Genomic DNA, 19,207 nt, shown 5'->3' on the forward strand with positions numbered 1-19,207 from the left:
CCCTTAGTATATAATTTACCATTATTATTAATTATAGTCATTTCTTTATTATATTTTTCAAAATATTGTATTTATTATATTCAAATGGTGATATAATAAAATTACCCTTCTATTAATAGTTTCTTAAGAAGTGTGTAAAGTCAATAATGACAGAACAACTATTGCTGGACAGGGGAGTACATTTTTTTATAATTTTATAATTTTAAATATGTGATATGAGATGTAATTATTTAGAATATGACATTTTGTTTATAGAGGTTTTATTTATTTATTTTTAAAAAAACATAGCAGTAATAAAACAAACCAATAAGAATCGAAGGTGCCTTGAAGTCGGAGAAACTAGAAAACAACGATATTAAGGAATGGTGGGGTCCACCGGCATGGAGGGTACTGCAATATGGTTATTGGTTGGGGGGTGAAGTGAACATAAATACTGTCTAATTGTCTCTTCTTCTTTTTTCTTCAAAACTATGCAACATACTCTAGTTCTTGTTGCATGAACAATATTAGAGCTAGGAGTTAAAAGGGTAATTTAAAAAAAATAAAAATATAAATAGCATATCAATTTTTTTTTAATTAAAAGGGCAAAATCGCTTTTGATATTTTTTGAAAAAAATTGACTCCGTCTACTCCGTTAAAATAAACAAAAATCACTGCCCCAGCAACGATTTTGTCGATTTTTTTTCTCTTAAAATCGCTGCCTTAGTAGCGCATTTGTCAATTTTATTTTTTTTAAATCGCTACACCGGCAGCAATTTTGTCAATTTTTTTATTTTAAATGGCTGCTTGAGCAGCTTTTTAAAAATAAAAAAATAAAAATAAATAAATATATATATATATATATATATATGCAGCGATTATCTTTTATTTTTTTATTGTTCTTTTTAATTTTTTTCCAAAACTTCTTTTTAAAAAAATTAAAGACACTTTGGAATAAAAAAGGTTTTGGAAAACTTTGAAAAAATGTTTTGGAAAAAAACCCTGCTCAGCAGCTATTTAAAAAAAGTATATAAAATTTAAAGAAAATCGTTGCATTTGCAGCAACTTTAGTTTAACTTTTTATATATATATAAAAAAAAAAAAGAAACGCTGCTCGAACAACGATTTATTTCCTTTAAAAAAAAAAATAGACAAAATCGTTGCCGATGCAGTGATTTTTTTTTATAAAAAAAATTGACAAATTCGCTGCTACGGCAGCAATTTTAAGATAAAAAAAGATTTTTTTTGACAAAATCGCTGCCACATTTTAACAGAGCAGACGGAGTTAATTTTCTCTGAAGGATATCTCTCCCCCAGGAGCGATTTTGCCCTTTTGGTTTAAAAAAAAATTGATATGTTGTTTATGTTTTTTGAAGGAAAAAAGTTATCCTTTTGGCATCGGACTCAACAAATTACTCGCTTGATCAATGTTTAAATGATATTATTCTTTCTATTTTATCTAAAAACTAGTGAATTGAGCCGCGCTTCGCGCGATAATAAGTTTTTGAACAATTTATTCATAACATGCGAATGATAAAATTGATCTCTTAACGTACATGAGTAACAAATTGAAAACATAATTTTGTACATTTTAAAAAACATATTCAACCTTATTTCCTTTCATGGAAAATTTAATCTTTAATATGTTTATATACTATATTTTAAATTTAAATCTAAAGACGTGATTACTATATAAACAGAACTTGTCTAACAGTCTCATTTACCATTTACATGCTACCATGTTTTCCATCTTTGTATAAAAAAAATATATTTACTTTGTTCTTTTTTTTTTCTCTTCCTTTCCATCACTTCTTTCCTACTCACCACTCTTCTTTAATCTTTACATTTTCATTCACCTTCATTTATAAAATTGAAAAGAAGTAGAAAAAGAATAATATTATAAATCAAATCTATCTTTCCTTTTTCTTTCTTTTTCTCTTCAAATTCGTTATCTTTAGTCTCCTATTAATTTTATCTAACTGTCTTATTTTTCTCTTATGATAATATTCATTATTGTGCCTTGTATATTATATATGAAAGATATTGAAATAACTCTCCCAAGCAAAGTATACTATGTAATAATATGAAGAATCATAAATATTTGTATAATTGTATAACACAATATTTATTCAATTTAATTAGAAAATATGAAAATTATTCAATCAGTTAGGAGTTGGGACTTAAGATTTGGGAGCAATAATCTTAACCGGAGAACAAATAACTAGGAATATTACGGAAGAACCAACATAATAATATAAATTATTCTAATATTTTTTCTTTTTTATCACAAATGTGTCTGTAAGCAAATTCTTCTTCGTGTTAGTAGTTGTTTCTATGTTTTTCAATTTCTATATAATCTCTTATTATTGGTCTTTTTAATTGCACGTACAAATAAATTCAACCAAATCAAAAAAATATGAATCTCACAAGATAATTTTGATTAAACAAAGTTTTAAACAAATAAAATAGTGAATGAAGATCTACATTCTTTCTTTGTCTTCATTGTCTTCCTACTTATCTAACATAAAATAATTGAAACAAATTAAATAATGACCTGGTATTTATTGTTGACGAGAGGTGACATTTATCTCATGAAATTAATTAAAATGCACGCGCAAGTTGATCTAAAGATCACACCATTATAAATAAAAAATAAAAAAATATATGAAAATTAGACTTTTAGACATAAGCTTACAACTGCAAATCTGAAGTACTACATGGGATATATTTGAATGAAGAATTTGAGAAAACCCAAGGAATATGGGAGAAGATTAAATGCATGAATATTAATATATATTAATTGTAAATTAAACTTAAATGAGATTAAATAATTGTTGATCATCTACAAACACGAAAGAAATGAAAAACGGATTAAGAAAATGAAAAAGTCTCATAAATATGTATTAGTTATTCAATTCCGTTAGAAATAAAAAATTGTTAAATAGAAAATAATGGAACAAAAGAAGTCAAAAGAAAGAAAAGAAAAAAAAGGAGATCCCCATCTAAAGAATATATACATGTTTGTTATTTTATTGTATAGTAAGTAGTCATTAAATTGCCAACTTAATGATAATCACTCTTGGGTTTTTCTAAACTAAAAAAGAGAGGAATAATTAAAAGAAAGTAATTAAGAATAACTTTAGATTTTATAATAATAAATTATATAAATAGAAAAATTAAGAAAAATATCAAATATATATAACTATTTCATTATATATACACATATACAAAATTTAAATATTATGCTTGATCTTTATATGCATAAATACAATTAAATATATTTAGAAAATGTAGGAAAATAAACATAATCATCATAGATTGTTGTCGTATGATTTCTTGATACTGAGTCACAACGACAGATTACAAAATACTTTTCTCCATATTAGCGTCATCGGCAAATCCCTACATTAGATCCAATTCGGTTATTAATAGAATTTCCATCATGAAATAAATTTTTTCGGTTATTAATAGAATTTCCATCATGAAATAAACTTTTGTTCAAGAATAAAATTTTATTGAAATTGTTCATATCCAATTTATTCTTCAGAATCATATCACAACCTAAAAATGATGAATTGACATGATATTCCCTAAATATTAAATTATTTTGAATATATTAATCATTTTTTAAGTTTTTGATTGCTTGAAAAGGCAATAAAATACATGATACATGCAATTTCATTTTGATGCAAACAAAAAATATATTTTCTTCTTCCTTGTAACTTCATTCATTCGATTCTTTTTTGCTATCTTTTCTCCCTTTCCCCTTTGTTCTCTACTCAATGTCTCCTCTATATTACTATTCTTGTTTCGGTAAATCGTCTCCCTTTCTTCTAAGTTCTAAGCATATTTGTATCCAATTCTGTATTTTCAATCTAATATTTTTGCTATTTGATTTTTGTCGAAATTGTTTTTTTATATTTTTCAAGACCTCATCAGTTGCATTTATAAACTATTGTAAAATTGAGATTCAGAATATTTTACAAGGTTGAGATGGTCATAGATATACTATCAGTTAAGCATGAAAAAATATGAAGATCTAAACAAAGTTTATCCATTAGACCAAAGAAAAATGACGATACTTTAAAAAAGATTATTACATCTCAATTAATAATGAATAACGTAAACTATAATTTAAAAAACAAAAGGAACCTTTGAATTGTTTATAGGCTTTGGCTACTATGTGATAATATTTTTTAATAAAAAATTGAAGCATAAGAAAAGGGGGAAAAGAATGTAATAGAAGAATAAATTTGACATACCAAAGAAAGTATATTGTTGTGTTAATAGCAGCTCAGATCAAAGTTCAAACCTGACAAATTGAGAAGAAGAAGCAGTCACATTTCATGGCTTAGTAGTAGGAAATAAAGATGAGTTTCTCCTCTTATATATATTTCTGGACAATAAAATTGATGTCACTTTTAAACTTCCTAACGAATCGGTTATTCTCCATAAAAGAGATTGAACGTGTGTAATAATTTTTTATGATAAGAACATCTTAGGTTACTGCTACAACGTGGGCTGACTCAATATAATTACATGAGATTTATTGTCCAAATATTTAAGGCTTTTGTTAATCAATTTTTATATAGAGAAAGAAAGAAAAAAAATCCAAAAAAAGAAGAGAAAAAAGACAAATGTGAATGGAGGTCACATAGAGGTGCCACATCACCTCCTCTATATTTCTCCTTTATATAAATATAAATATATAGATTACTAGTCTTGAAAATATGTACATTGGTCAAATAAATTAATTCATGTTTATTGATTAGAAACTTAACTTTAATAGAAAACTAAATAAGAATGCAATGATAAACTTGCATATATTTTTAAAGGACATGAAATCTAAAACAGTGACAATTAAATAGGAAGAGAGTGAGTAGTATACATTACTTTACAAAGAAGATATAAAATTTATGTGTCTCCACCTTTATTAAAAATATGATTTTATATAAGAGAATATGAAAATTGAGAAAAGGGTGTCACATAATATCACTTTATGATTTGATATAATGAACAAACTGGCTTTGCTTGACAAAGACTGCCTCTTGGTGTGTTGGATCGTCCAATTATGTTCTGAGTTTGGATATTCAAACCTCAAGCTAGACATATTTTGGGAAATTTTTTGAATGCTAGATGCTGGTCTTTAAAAATTCAATTCAATGACAAATAGTTTTTGTGTTTATATATATATATATATTGATTTTGTTTTAGCTTCCTCAAAATTGTTATTAAATATATAATTTTATATTTCATTCGTCCAACAATAATTATCTATTATACTATTTTTAAGATGTCCAACAATACTTATCCGTATCATTAATTATAATCATTTTCCTATTACATTTTTGAAAACATTGTATTTATTGTATTTTTTTATATATTTTTTTGGTAATTGAACTTGTATTAATCACCATAGTAAAGAAAATTTACAAAGATGAGGTCCCACAGTCAAACAAACTCATAAAACATCAAGCTATAGCAAAACTATCCAACTATGTGATGGGTTTAAAATAAATTGTTTTGGACTAAGATTATGATTTCAGTGGTGGCTCTTACGTTGCACATATACACCACTTTCTTTGCTATGTCTTCTCGACATCTAATTTTCTTCTCAAATATCTTTTTATTTCTTTTCATCCATAAACAATAAATGAATTCAGCTAGGAACATTCAAAAATTTAAGCAGACTGAAATCTTCTTTATGAGTTGCTAATAATATTAGTGCATGAATTGGTCCCTAGTGTCTCTTATCAATTCCTCCTTGTGTAACCATTTGAGGAGTCTTAACCAGATGTTTTTGGTAAAAGAGCATTCCAAAAGAGATGATTTGTGGACTCATTTTCCTATTGACAGATGATACATTTAGCTTCCACGATGAGTCCCCATTTGATCAATCTATCTGTCGTGAGTAGTTTCCCTTGTAGTATCAATCATACTGTGAAATTTGCTTTTGGTCTGGCTCCGTTTCTAAATACTTAAATTGCGTGACAAATTTATTTCCTTTTAAATACCTTCTCTAAAAATGTTACTTGATAAAACTTTAAATAAATATTAAAAATAAAGTCATGTAACCATTTGAATACTCAAATGTTTTTTTACTCTGTATATTTGAACAAAAACACACACACAAAAAAGAAACTGGATAAAAAAAAATTCATCTTTTTTTTTTATGAGAGATTTAGGCATAAAATTGAAACCCACAAATCGAAGGTTGCCAAAAGATTGCTTATATTAACCCAATTTTTGGATTGTAAGAGCGTGTGACCTAAATGGCTAAATCAAAGCCGCAAACATTGTTGTCAGCAGACATGAAAGAGGCGCCTTTTTCTTGATCCCGCTCTCAAACGGCAACCATGTTTCTTTAAATTATAAATAAAATTGATGGCGGCGCTAGCCCAACAAACCAAACCCAATTTCTTGCTGTCGCGCTTTAAAGCCTTTCTTGTCTTTCAGGTGCTAACTTAATTATCTTGTTCTTGTGATATTCGTTCAGGCAAATTGTCGAACAGTTTATAACATTTTTCTTGAATTTCCGTGTTCTAGAAATTTAATCACAACACGTATTCTAAAGACAAACTTCGGGAACAGCACTCTGCTAATATGGGTTCTGGGTCTGTGGTTGATGCTGGTAAACACTGATTCTTCCTAGTTATTTTTCTTTAGTTATTCTTTCTTGGTTCTTGGTGCAGTCTCTATTGCCAAGTGGATTCTTTGAAGAACTCAAAAAAAAAAAAGCATGATGTGTTAGTATTAAACGTTTTTCAACAAGAATTTGCCATGAATTCCATAAATCAGTATTAACAAGAACGTGCTTCTGTTAAGTCCAGTGTCATAATGTTCTACACACATAAAGGGAAGGTGTTTCTGTTCCATTGCGTTCAGGAGAGGCAATGGTTTGCAGGTCAGATGAGTGGATTTTATGTGATTAGTAGTAACACTATGATTTGTGATGATGATGATGCAGGTGAAATTGACTTCTCAAAGTGGAGGAAGCTTTACTCAAGGGACTTTGGGATAAGTAACTCCTTGATACCAGCATATGCATGGACGGTTCTGAAGAGTCTCCAAAGTGGAGGTGATACTTACATATGATGCTTTGTTGTTTATCCGGATTTCTCAGTTAAAGATAGTCACTATCTAAGCTCCCAATAAATTGTAGTTTGCTTGGATGAGAGCCACACAATAAGATACTAGTTTAAGCACATTTTCCTTGGTTGTATTTGACCCATGTCTTGGCACTACTTAGTTTGCGTGCGTGTTCATATTTAGATATCTCACTGCGTGAAGGTTAGCCTTTGACCAAAAGTTGCAATATGCAGGGTTTGAAGCTTACTTGGTTGGTGGATGTGTCAGAGATCTAATTCTCAATAAAATACCAAAAGATTTTGATGTAATCACAACTGCAAGGCTTCCGCAGGTCCAAGATACATTCAAATAGTATCCTAATAACGAGCCAGTTATGTTTGGTTTCAACTACTCGTCCCCATGATTCAATATTTATGTCGGTCTGTTCTATTTGTCATAGATAAAAAGGCGTTTTCATCGTGCAATAATTGTTGGACGACGGTTTCCAATATGTAGAGTACATGTCAATGGTTCTATTGTGGAGGTTGGTGCAGCTTTATGCTATAGATCTGTTGCACATTCTATACTTGTATGTCTGTACATGGGCATGGTGTATTTCACATTTGTATACTTATCTTTTGTTATAAGTAGGTAATTGCTGTAAAATGAAAGTCACTAAAGTGCTTTGAGAAGTGAGAAGTGGTTTAGTCTTACTGTTCAAATTTATTTGTAAATTTATCATTTTCTAAATTGTTTAATTTTTTTTTTTAACTTGTTATTTGTAAATTTATCATTTTGATCAAAATTATTCATTGTTTAAGAAAAGGAGAACATTCATTGAAGAACTTCCATTGGTGTCTTACCTCCCTTTGAACTTATATTGGACAGACAATATATCTGAAGTCTTTTTCTCCTAGATGGCTGCATATATTGGTTATCATATTTCACACACTATACAACTTTAAGTAGTGAAGAATTCGGATTTCCGTCTCTCAGGTATCAAGTTTTGATACTGGGGCAAAACCAACCGGAGCAAGTGAGAAACTTTCTGTTCCTAAAATGCCAAAGAAATTTCATCAGAAGGATTTCATTCTCTGGAAGGATTCCATGCACCGAGACTTCACTGTTAACAGGTATCTCTCTACTCTTTGTTCCCTTAAGAAAATGGAGCTAAATCTGATTTCTATTCTGTAAATTATTCCCTGGGAAAGGGAGATCTGGAAGGCTTCGTAGGTTGTTCAATTCTACTGGTGGACTCGATTTTGTCTTGGTTCCAATGCCCGGTCTGCTTCCTCTTACCACCAACCCAAAATGAATATCTATGTAGGCAGCCATAGCGCAAAGAAAAGCTGAAAAATTGGAACTCATAACAAAATTGTTGTTTTAATCATACATTAACATTTTATTTGAGTAATTGCATTTATCTATGCTCAGAAGATAATGGAAAAGATAGTAATTATAGAACTATAGGAGATAGTGGGCAAAGGTCTTGATAGAAAAATGGAGGAATGCAGTGTGGTGACAGACATGTAGAGGTAGGATCTATGCTGTGCACTGCCATGCTCAATTTATCCATGTTGTGGTCCTCAACTAATATCTAGAAACCTAATATGGTGCTTATTTGCAATGTAGAATCATAACCTTATTTAGTAACAGAGACAAGGTATAAAACGAGAAGTTTACTAGTGCGGTGGTAGTGCAATAATGTCCTTGTGTTTTCCATTTCGTGGGATCCTTGGGAGGTACTGCTACAATGTCTCGTGTTTGATTTCCTATGTGGGGTCCATGATGACGTCATAAACGCACCTGAATACCTACTTTTGGATGAATCATCAAGCTTTATCAACATCCTTTTGGATGAGAAAAGTGAATGAGATCGGAAAGCATTGCCATGCCTTGAGCTTTGATTAAGAAGTTGGAACTTGGAGTTGCTGTTGGATACTCCAAGGTGGGAAGTAGAAGTATGAGAAATTGTTGGCGTGATAAGTGGCTTCATTATAGGTACAGCTAGGCAAATTGTTTCTTGTAGCTATACAAGATCACTGGTTCACTTGATTCTGTCAGTTTGATCTCATCATTTAGAACAGGGTGTAATATAAAAGATGAAGAACTGAAGATGGCCTTAGGCAGTGTTGTTCTGAAATCGAGTATGTTTTTTTTTTTTTAACTTGGTAACTTTGAAACCAAGTATATTGTTGATCTGGTTTTGATTTTGGAAACCAATGCGTTTTGAGTTTTGTTTTAGGGAACATTTGCATTTTATAAAAAAAGCTAAAAACATAATAGAGTAAAATTTCCTAAAATCTTCATTTGCTATAAAAATTTATTTTTGAACAGCCAAAATAATATAAAAAGAAGCAGTTTTAAAAAACAAAATATGTCGCAAGGAAAAAGAGCTCGATTCTTATCGGAAAGCAATGTAGATTTTTGTTGGAAAATTATTTTAGTTTCCAGGACTGGTTAGAACCTCTCCGCTAATCCTTATCCCGATTGAACTATGAGGATCAATATTATTGGGGAGACTATTTGCATGTTAATCATTTTCTTTTGAAGAACCTCTCCACAGTTCTCTATTCTGGTGGAAAGCAACACATTTGTATTACAGTCTATACATGCTTGTCTGCAGTTCAAAAAGTTTATTTTTTTTCCTGTTTATAGATGTTCTTTATCTTTTAGGTGATTGATTGGATCTCTTAATTTTTTTTGGATAGTCATGCTAGTTCACTCATTTTGTGTGTATGAAATTGTGGAAACAGTTCATTGTGGTGTTAGTAACTCGTTTTTGTGTTTGTAAAATTGTGGTAACAGTTTGTTTTTTGATCCGTCCGTGAATACAATCTATGATTATGCCGATGCAATAGTGGACTTAAAATCTTTACAGGTGAAATTATTTTACTTCAAATATGTGAAGGCCTCATTTTGATGTGTTTTGGAATTTACAAAGTCTTTTGTCATATTTGTGCAGTTAAGGACTTTGGTACCAGCACACTTGTCATTTGAAGAGGATTGTGGTAGGTGCAACTATTTTAGAGATGTGCCTTGACTTGAGAATTAGAACTACAATTCATGCATTGTACATTGGTATTGATCCTGTTGTTTTTTGTTAATAGAGCCAGCCTCAACTAGTTTGAGATTGAGCCTAGTTGTTGTTATATAGTTCTTGAAGATGACAAAGAAGTGACATGTTAGCCAAGGATATTGTTGGATTTAAGACGACAGTTATTACTGGAAAAAATTGTTACTCAATTGAAAATCTAATACTCGTTTTAGATTGTCCATAGTATGTCCAGTTTATTAATACAATAAGTCAAATATCTGACCAAAAATAGACGCGCCCTAAATATTTAAATAACTTTTGTTCATTGTTCTACAAATCTTTGTATTACAGCTCCTGCATAACTTGTTTGTGCAGAAAGGGATCACTCTGTATCAGATCATTAATGCAGGATTGTATTTTTAAGTAATATATGGTGGAGGGATCATTCTTGTTGAGATTGTGTCTGAAGTGGAGTTTGTCTTTTGTCAAAGGAGGGATGAGATAGGTGTTTTTTTTAAGTGCACAGAGGAAATGAGGAACATGGATATTTAGAATGGGGCTTGTTGTTTCATCAGAGAAAGCTTGGGTTTGTTACTTGTGCCACTTGGTTGGGGGAGAGAAAGAGTGCTAGTAGCATGCTGGTGAAAAGGGGCAGAGTGGTGCTTGAACCGCCTTGAAGATGCGGGCGATAATGCTCCCTAGGTGGATTGTGGGAGGTGAACGTGTCATTAGGCATAAACATGGAGGTAACAGGATGAGTTGAAGAGTTTGGTGAAAAGTTTTGACGGAAAAGGTCATATTTTTTCATTCCATCAATCATAAAAAAAATATTCTTTATGTGCTTTGAGAAAACACTATCCCATCGACTCCATCTATCGTGAACCAACTGAACATCATTCCTTATGTCAGGTGAACATGAAAAGCGTTTTCAGAGGTCTTACTAGTAAGAGTACGCATTTCTAAAAGTTAGGAGGAGGTCGTAGGGCTGGTGAATTGAAAAAATAGAAGACGAGTCACATGAACTTACCATAATGCCTTCCTTTTATAATTTTTTATGGAACTGATCCTGGATTTGCTTTGCCCTCAGCAAGGATCTTGCGTGGCTTGAGACTGGCTGCTCGCCTCAAGTTGTCCTTTTCAAAGGAGATTGAAATTGCTATGCACAAACTCTCACCGTCCATAATGATATTGAACAAGGTATGAACAATTAATTCATGTAAACCATTGTTAACTTATTTAATTACCTCTGTTTGTTCTTTTAAGTTTAACCCTCCTAAGGTTTAGCTTTCTCTATGCTATTATGCCTTCTTCTCATTGCCTGACATCCCTGATGCTAAAAAGATTCCTAACCACAATGAAATCTTTCTATATAACTGCTTCTTGGTTTGTAGTTTTTGCCTGCATGGCCTCATTTTTTTCTTGTGCAGTCTAGATTAATGATGGAAGTCAACTATATGCTGTCTTATGGAGCTGCAGAGCCTTCTCTTTCTTTACTTCAGAGATACAGCATCCTTGAAATGCTGCTACCATTTCATGTATGTCATATTGTTTCATTTCATTTTGGTATGATGTGACTTCCATGATTTTTTGGTTCAGGACAGTAGCTTATACTTGACTAAATGTGTCATTTACAGGCAGCACACCTTGCTCAACAGTCTAACAAACAGTTGAGTGAAAGTTCTGTTATGTTGATGGTATATCTTCGTATCTTGTATTTTTTTTTACTCCATAAATTTGTATAATTCCTTCTATGTGCTTCCTCACTTATTTGATGTCAACTCTTCCTATATTTGTGTACATATTTTCTCTGGACTGCTTGTTTCCATGCATCCTCCTGAAGTCTAGCTTTTCCCCCCATATGTGAGCTCATGCATGCACTTGTCTGGGCATATTTGTCTTTTTGCCTGATGCATGTTTTTGTTGAGTTTTTAGTAGTGTTTCACGCATTAAATTTATTGGTCTGAACATTTTGCAGAACCTATTTTCCAGTTTGGATCAACTAGTTACCTGTGATCGACCTTCTCATGATAGTTTGTGGTAAGTTGAGTTAATTTCTAGCCATTGGTGGAGATAGTTTGTGTAAGTTGATATATTGTTGAACTAAGTATCACATCTGGCCTTGGTAACTGATATTTTTTGGTTCTTTTCTTTTGAGATGGGTGCTTTGTTCACCCGTGTAACAATTACTGCAATTACCTTATAGTGTTATTTCATTTCCTTGTGTGTCATGTTCTTCCTAAAGTGAGAGTTTTTGTCTTTGGCTATCATTCTTTTAGTGTTTACTGTCATTTTGAGAGCTGTATTCATATATGAGGTGTTTTTCAATGGTTCTGGACCTCTGTTTCAAACCGCTATTACTTGAGTTCGATCTTGCATGGGGGCAAAAAAAGTTAAATAAATAAAAGTGAATAATATAAACTAAACCCCCTCTCCCCAAACTATCACCATTTTGTGAGCTATATACCTAAAGTCCTAACTACTGAGGTTTAACCTATCTTGTTCGATCATCATAGCTAATAGCTTTATAGGAGAAGTATTCTTTCTCTTTTGGTCCGGAGTGTTGATGTTTGCAGTAGATATCATTGTTTGGTTAACTGAAGGTTCAGTGCTTTTATAGCTTAGGGTAGAATATTTGGAGTTAACTTTTGATTTCTTTTGTGCTTTGGAGTAAAGTTCTTAACACCCATCTTTGGGATTTTGTTCTCTTGTGGTCGTCTTCTACTACTCGTTCATTCTGATGTAACTTGTAAGTTGTTTTTGGTTTAAGATCTCCCTTGTTTATGGTTTCTCATCAATCAGAGGCCTGCTAGAATGCCACTTGTTTTATAAGCACTGGCAAATGGAAACACCTCTTCCACCTTCTCAATAAAAAATTGAAACACCTCTTCTGGTTTTGGCAACTTGCATTTCACTTCACATGCCAAGGGAATTCACACTGAATACAATCATGAATGTGGTAAAGAAATAGAAGGAGATTGAAGTTTTGGAGAATAAAAAACAACTTTTGTCTTTACTTTGTGTTCACATTCTGGACCATCTCTGTGGCACATCGTGCTGCCTCTTCCTATATCAAAAGCCTAAGTTGGGATCATCCTTTCTTATGCATCTTAGATTGGTACTTCTACTCTGCTCCTGCATTTAGCATTTAAATTGACAATTAGGAGCATTTGCACATCTCAAATGTTGAAGAACTCATGTATGTTCAACACTATAGGGAGTATGATGGTAGATTTAAGCTGGGGGAAGGCAATAGCTTGGTCCTTATTGTTTTTGTTACCATTTGCATAAAATAGCATGACCATTATTGTGCATTGCTTGATTATAATTTTCAGCTTGGTGCATTTCATGGTTCTATAGTGCATTTTGACTACATCCAGCCACATGAAACCTGGGGAGTCATGTTAATAGTTCACTATCAGCATAGCAGCTCATAAGTCATAATCTGGATTTCTGCAATCAAACTGTCTGCTATTTTTCAGTTCACTGGTGTTATCGCCTTTTGAAAGTCTATTGGATGATTCAGGCTTGAGCTAGTGTTGAGAAATTGGCTTCTAGTGACTATGATTCTTGACAATATTTTTCCTTTTTGATTGATGTATGTGAGCAGGGTTGCACTCTTGGCATTTCATCTAGCACTAATCACTGATCCTCAAGGGGCATTTGTCGTCCTGACTTTTGCTTCTGTGTTGTACCATGGAAATTGGAAGGAAGGTGTTAACTTTGCTAGAAGACATTCTGATGCTGCATCTATTTATGCACCTGAAATTTCAGATTCCCAAGGCTCCATATCAGATGATGAGCTTGTGGAAAGAGTTACAGAGCTGGCAGTGCTAGTGCAAAATTCTTTAGACATTTTGACTGATAAGGACAGCCTCCAGGAAGCAATGTCCAAGTTCCCAGGTTCCCCATGCTCTGGTTTGGTAAGTAAACTTACTTCGGTTTCTTGGCTCCATATCAAGGCACACGAATGGAAAGAAACCACCTAGTTTTTTTTAACTCCACTGAGAGTTGAACTCATGTGGTCCTTGTCTAACGAACAACGACTTTCGATTCTTCACTTCAAGGAGTAGAGTTGCTGCCCAACCCTACCTATAAAAGAAAAAGCATCGACCACTAGGTCCCGTTCAATTCTACCTTCTTTTCATTATCCAACACTCATGCGTCCCCTTTCTCCCACTCTTTCAAAGCTTTCGATGAAGCCTTCTTAGCTCTTGGGTGCTTGCTATTCCATATTACATTTAGTCATAATGTAATGGTAGGATCCCAGATTGCAGATCTGCAGGTGGTCTGGTTGGATGACTTATCCAGAGATAAAGTCGAAGTAGTTTGCCTTATCTTCCACAATACCTCATTTGTTTATACCTTGACATTAAAACGTTTATAACCTCTTTGAAGCTGGTGCATTGCACTGCAAAAGAGCACTTACAATGATTTAAACCCCCTGCTGCTTACATAGGATCTGAAGTAGTATTGACTGATCAGACCATCTTTTGGTTTAGCAAATTTAGTTTTCCATATTCACAGGGAGCAGATTATCCACGGTTTTCTATCCCTCTCATCTAAGGGGCAGTCCATCACAGGGAATCTCCAAGCCTCGAGCTTCGTATAAATTCGAAAAAGGTGACATGTTGAGAAAGGTGGAGTCACAATATTTCCTGCAATTAAGACGGCTTCATATTTCCCACTCTTGTCGAAGAGTGTTCTTTATTTGGTTACATTTTCAACGTATGCCTTTCATTCAACTTTTCTAGGTATTTCGGATGAGTTACACTTGGAATAAACTTCACACTCTCTCCACATCTAAAAGGCCTCATTATATTCATCGGGAAATCACCTCAGCTTTTACATTGAAGAGATGGTGATTTAGCAGAAACTCCTCCTCTGCCAACAGTATCCCTATTTAGTCATGATTCTTCGTGCTTTGAATAAAGTAGAACAACAGCAGTGTCTAAAAATTGTCAATTTCTTGGTGAAGTGTTCATAGTTTTTAAAGCCTGTAGTGGTGATTGCTCTATTATTATTGTAGACATTGATTGACTATTTAATGAGATAGTTTATATTCAGGTGTTTGTATCTAAGAACATGAGGAAGGTCGTTGAAGTAATTTTTGACGTTCTGATAGGAGATGTGAGATCTCTCAAAACCAGGAGGAATAGTTTTGAGATAGATTATACTCTGCTTGGGAAAGGACAAACGCGTGAGACAAGGTTTGTTCTCGGTAAAGTCATCCTTGATACGATAGCTCCTGGGGTCATTCCAGGCAGTGAAGTGATCAAACATACCCTGGTTAAAATTGATGCTCAATTGAGTAAAAATGCTCCGAAGGAAAATATGGGTGGAAATGTGAAGTTCAAGAAAAGGAAGTTCGTGTGTGAAGATGATAATCAGCCCAATGCAAGTTCTGAAATTAAACATAATAGAGATGAGAAGCTGAACACGGTTATTGCCAAGCAATCAAAGGAGAAGGCTGTTGAGAAGCATGATAATGAATCTCTTAGTCAGAAACTGGATAACGGGGATGCAGTAACTAAGAAAAAAAGTAAGGTTGAGCAGAGTGAATTGCTGCAGAATGGAACAAGAACTGAAATTAAACATAATAGAGATGAGAAGCGGAACACGGTTATTGCCAAGCAATCCAAGGAGAAGGCTGTCGAGAAGCATGATAATGAATCTCTTAGTCAGAAACTGGATAACGGGGATGCATTAACTAAGAAAAAAAATAAGGGTGAGCAGAGTGAATTGCCACAGAATGGAACAAGAATGGTGCTTGAAGCAGTGAAGCATCCAATGCCGTCTCACAAAAAAGAGCAAAAGGGAGGCAATAAATATCAGCAGACTTCGGCAAACCATTTGAAACTTATACACAATGTTGACAATGGTGCGACTACCAAGCAGCACAAGCTGAAAGAGAAGCGTGATTCCTCACAAGAACAGAAGGAGGAAAAGAGTGAGTCGTTACATAGCAGAAAACATTATTTGAAGGGAGGTAAGTTGGCTTCGGATGAGAAGAGTAAACCAAAAGCTGGAAACCAAACACTTTCAGATCTTTTCAGGAGGTGAGTTTAACTGTATCTTGTAAAATCATATCCTCTTCAAAAAAGGAGCAAGAGCTGTGTCTTACCATGTTTAACCCCCCCCCCCCCCCCCCCCCCACACACACACTTTTTTTTATTACCATAGGAGTGTCTAGATCTCATGTACATGGCAATAGAATGAGCCGTAACTGCCATATTTTGACTGTGACATGGTATTATTACTCCATTACATATCAATTGGTAGGCTTCAATTTTAGTAGTACTTTCATTTTCATGTTTGAAGTACTGTTCTCTCTCTTCTTGTCATTCATTTCATTGTAAGCTGTCTTCAATGTTTCATTTTATCCCCCTCTTATCATTATAATTTTTACTTTCTCTGTCCAACAATAGCTATCTACTATTGACTTTGTACACTTCATAAAAAATTGTAAATAGAAGGGTAATTTTACTATATCACCATTTGAATATAATAAATACAATGTTTTGAATAATGCAATAGGGAAATGACTATAAGTGTAAAATTATCTAATGATTTCATATAGTGGATGAGTATTGTTGGATATCTCAAAATAGTGGATAACTATTGTTGGACGGAGGACAGTAGAATAAATGTTCACGTGCCTTTAACAGATTACCTATTGGACACATGGTCCTTATTATCTCAGACTGTGTCAGTACCTATTCCCCACTTTTTTTTTGTTCAAATTTTCCAATGTAAGGAATAACTATCGGAGAAAATGTTTTTAAGAATTTGGCTCTTGTAGTTAATGAAGCCAACTAGATGATAGGTGAGGATTACATTTTGAAAAGAAAAAAAAGAAGAGGAAAAGTACAGTTGAGACCATGAAAAGGATTCACATCTCTGAAAATAATGGAAGCGGAAGGAAGTTTTTCACTTGGATCAGTATTTCTCTTGAGTTTGAGTTTTGAATATGAAACAGAAAGTGCATTACTCTAAAGTTGAACTTTTTGAAAATCGCGATGTCTCATTAGGGTATGAAGTCACTTTTGAATTTTGATAGAACATTATACTCTAAAGTGAAACTTCTCGACACAAATTCAAATTAGTTAAATTCTAAACTTAGATATCAAATATCGAGCGAGAAATATTTTTTTTAAAAAAAAAAAGAAGAAGAAAGGAAGTTTCCCCATTCTCAGGTATAAAATTATTGGATTATAACTTTAATTCAATCCTGAAGAGGAGATAACACTTTAAAAATTGACATTATAAAGCATGTCGGCACATGCCTGCTACACTAATTATATGCACACATATAAGACAATAATTAATATATAGTAAATTTCATAAATCACTTGCAGACCAAAAGGCACACAGTGATTTTGCAAGAGGATTTTAAATTTTCTTGCTAAAAGGATTTTTTCTTAAACTAATACAATCGACGGTAGTAAAAAAAGTTTATGGCTTTCCGTTTATGAACCTCCATATTTATGCTCATAAACCCATTTTACTTTTTCCGATCCATTTTAATTTTCGTATTTATTAAAAATAACTGTTATTTTAAAAAATTAAGATATAACTAATTATTTATTTCCATCTTCACTACTTCTCAATAAATGGAGAGAGATTAAAGTGTTGTAAAAGAGAATAGCATTAAATTGAAATTAAAGAGTAAATATTGTTCTTTTAGAGTTTTAGTTAATATTTTTTTAAGAGACGGTGTAAGAAAAAATATGACATGCAAAATAGATAGTGAAAATAATAATTAATTTTTTTCAGTGTATGTTAATTAAGAAACGCCTGAGAGAGAGACTTCTTTCAAGTTTGTTTTGTAATACCAATAGTAAATAGTATCCTTGTATGTAGATTGAAATGGAAAAAAAAATTTGGTCAGAATGATATTTTATATTTTTAAATATTTTTATCCTTTTAATTTTAATACCTTTTAATTAAAAAATGGAAAAAAGATCAGTTTATTTTAAAATAAAAAATATTATAATTTTTTTTAATTTTCTGGCCAAATTCTTGCCAAATTTTCTGGCAAATTCTGACCAAATTTTCTGGCCATTTAGCACTTCCCGATTGAAATATTAAAATTATATCTTGTTAAAAAGGCAATGTCATAAACCTTGCCTTAAAATACTGTTTGTGCTACAGCCTACACAATTAATGCAAAAACTTTTGCAATATCTAACTGATAAGATTAAGGGGAAAAACTACTCGTTTATAACATATGAATTTTATTTTCTCCTTTACTGTTAAATCAATTATAAAAGTTAAAACTAGGAATTTGAATTTCGAATTAAGAATTGGTAAAGCTAGTATTTGTAAATTCTAGCAATTTATATTTTATAGTGTATCTACTGTATTGATTTTTCAATTAATGCTTAGCAATTCAAATTTATTTTCTTAATTACTATTTGGAGAGTCAAATAGTATCTGTTTGACCATAATATTTTCTGTGTATTTTTAATTATTAATTATTCTAACCAATACTCTTTATATTATTTCTAAATATGTACTGTTTTTTTTATAAAAAACTTTTGTCCGAATTTACATTAAAAATTAGTAACTCTGATCCTCATACTCCGAATCAAACCAAACAAATTGAAACAAATTGAGTATTAACTAATGAATTCTTTTTTTAAAATAAAAATTAATCTTCTTTATCTTCTATCTGTGCATGCATGGCTTGACCTTATAATTCCGTAGTTACGTTATTCGACTTCTTTAATATTCCTAAATTTTGCAATCAAGGTTGCAAATCTATTTAACTTCATGATAATCAACTATCAATGTTAACTTTTGTGTGTGATTAAATCTAGTTTCAAAATTAAATCTTACAGATAAACGAGTAATCTATTTTATCTCAATTAAATTTACAAGCCAACTTCAATAACGTTAACATGGTTCAAGTCAATGCGAAAATTAATTTGACATTATTTAACTTTGTGGTGTAACAATTGTAATGGGTTGTCACATTTAATAAAGTTAATATCAGTTATGAACCATATTGTCATAAATTTAACGGATATTTTGTAACAGGTCTCTGAAGTACTTAGAAAATATTTTCCATTAGGTTATTCAATTTTAAATATTGTATATCAAGCATGGTTGAATTAATGCACT

At 32.1% G+C, this 19,207-nt stretch overlaps 2 protein-coding genes across 3 annotated transcripts in view; one reads left to right on the plus strand and one right to left on the minus strand.

Annotated features, from left to right (window-relative positions):
* LOC125822796 (catalase isozyme 2) overlaps positions 1-19,207 on the minus strand; it is a 184,115-nt gene that overhangs the window by 58,126 nt on the left and 106,782 nt on the right. The window lies entirely within an intron of this gene.
* LOC125822787 (uncharacterized) lies at positions 6,291-16,215 on the plus strand. Of its 2 annotated transcripts, XM_049502250.1 has the most exons (15): positions 6,291-6,435; positions 6,526-6,610; positions 6,947-7,057; positions 7,302-7,399; positions 7,508-7,591; positions 8,044-8,180; positions 9,856-9,928; positions 10,013-10,058; positions 11,172-11,281; positions 11,512-11,619; positions 11,719-11,778; positions 12,060-12,121; positions 13,692-14,004; positions 15,149-15,628; positions 15,809-16,215. In XM_049502250.1, the coding sequence occupies exons 1-15, from the start codon at positions 6,364-6,366 to the stop codon at positions 16,142-16,144; spliced, it is 2,175 nt and encodes a 724-aa protein (XP_049358207.1). In that variant the 5' UTR covers positions 6,291-6,363; the 3' UTR covers positions 16,145-16,215. The 2 variants fall into 2 exon arrangements, with proteins under 2 accessions (XP_049358207.1, XP_049358206.1); XM_049502249.1 differs by having other exon boundaries at positions 15,149-16,215.

This window comes from Solanum verrucosum, unplaced genomic scaffold (genome assembly GCF_900185275.1).
Source record: "Solanum verrucosum unplaced genomic scaffold, falcon-dt-bn FXZP01000103.1, whole genome shotgun sequence".
NCBI classification, from domain to species: Eukaryota; Viridiplantae; Streptophyta; class Magnoliopsida; order Solanales; family Solanaceae; genus Solanum; species Solanum verrucosum.

What these genes read in the sequence shown, in the direction of transcription:
- LOC125822787 (XM_049502249.1), top strand. Translation starts at nt 6,364, where the DNA reads ATGGCGGCGCTAGCCCAACAAACCAAACCCAATTTCTTGCTGTCGCGC. An exon ending in GAAGAGTCTCCAAAGTGGAG is followed by an intron (nt 7,058 to 7,301) that starts GTGATACTTACA and finishes TGCAATATGCAG; the next exon opens with GGTTTGAAGCTTACTTGGTT. An exon ending in CCATAATGATATTGAACAAG is followed by an intron (nt 11,282 to 11,511) that starts GTATGAACAATT and finishes TTTCTTGTGCAG; the next exon opens with TCTAGATTAATGATGGAAGT.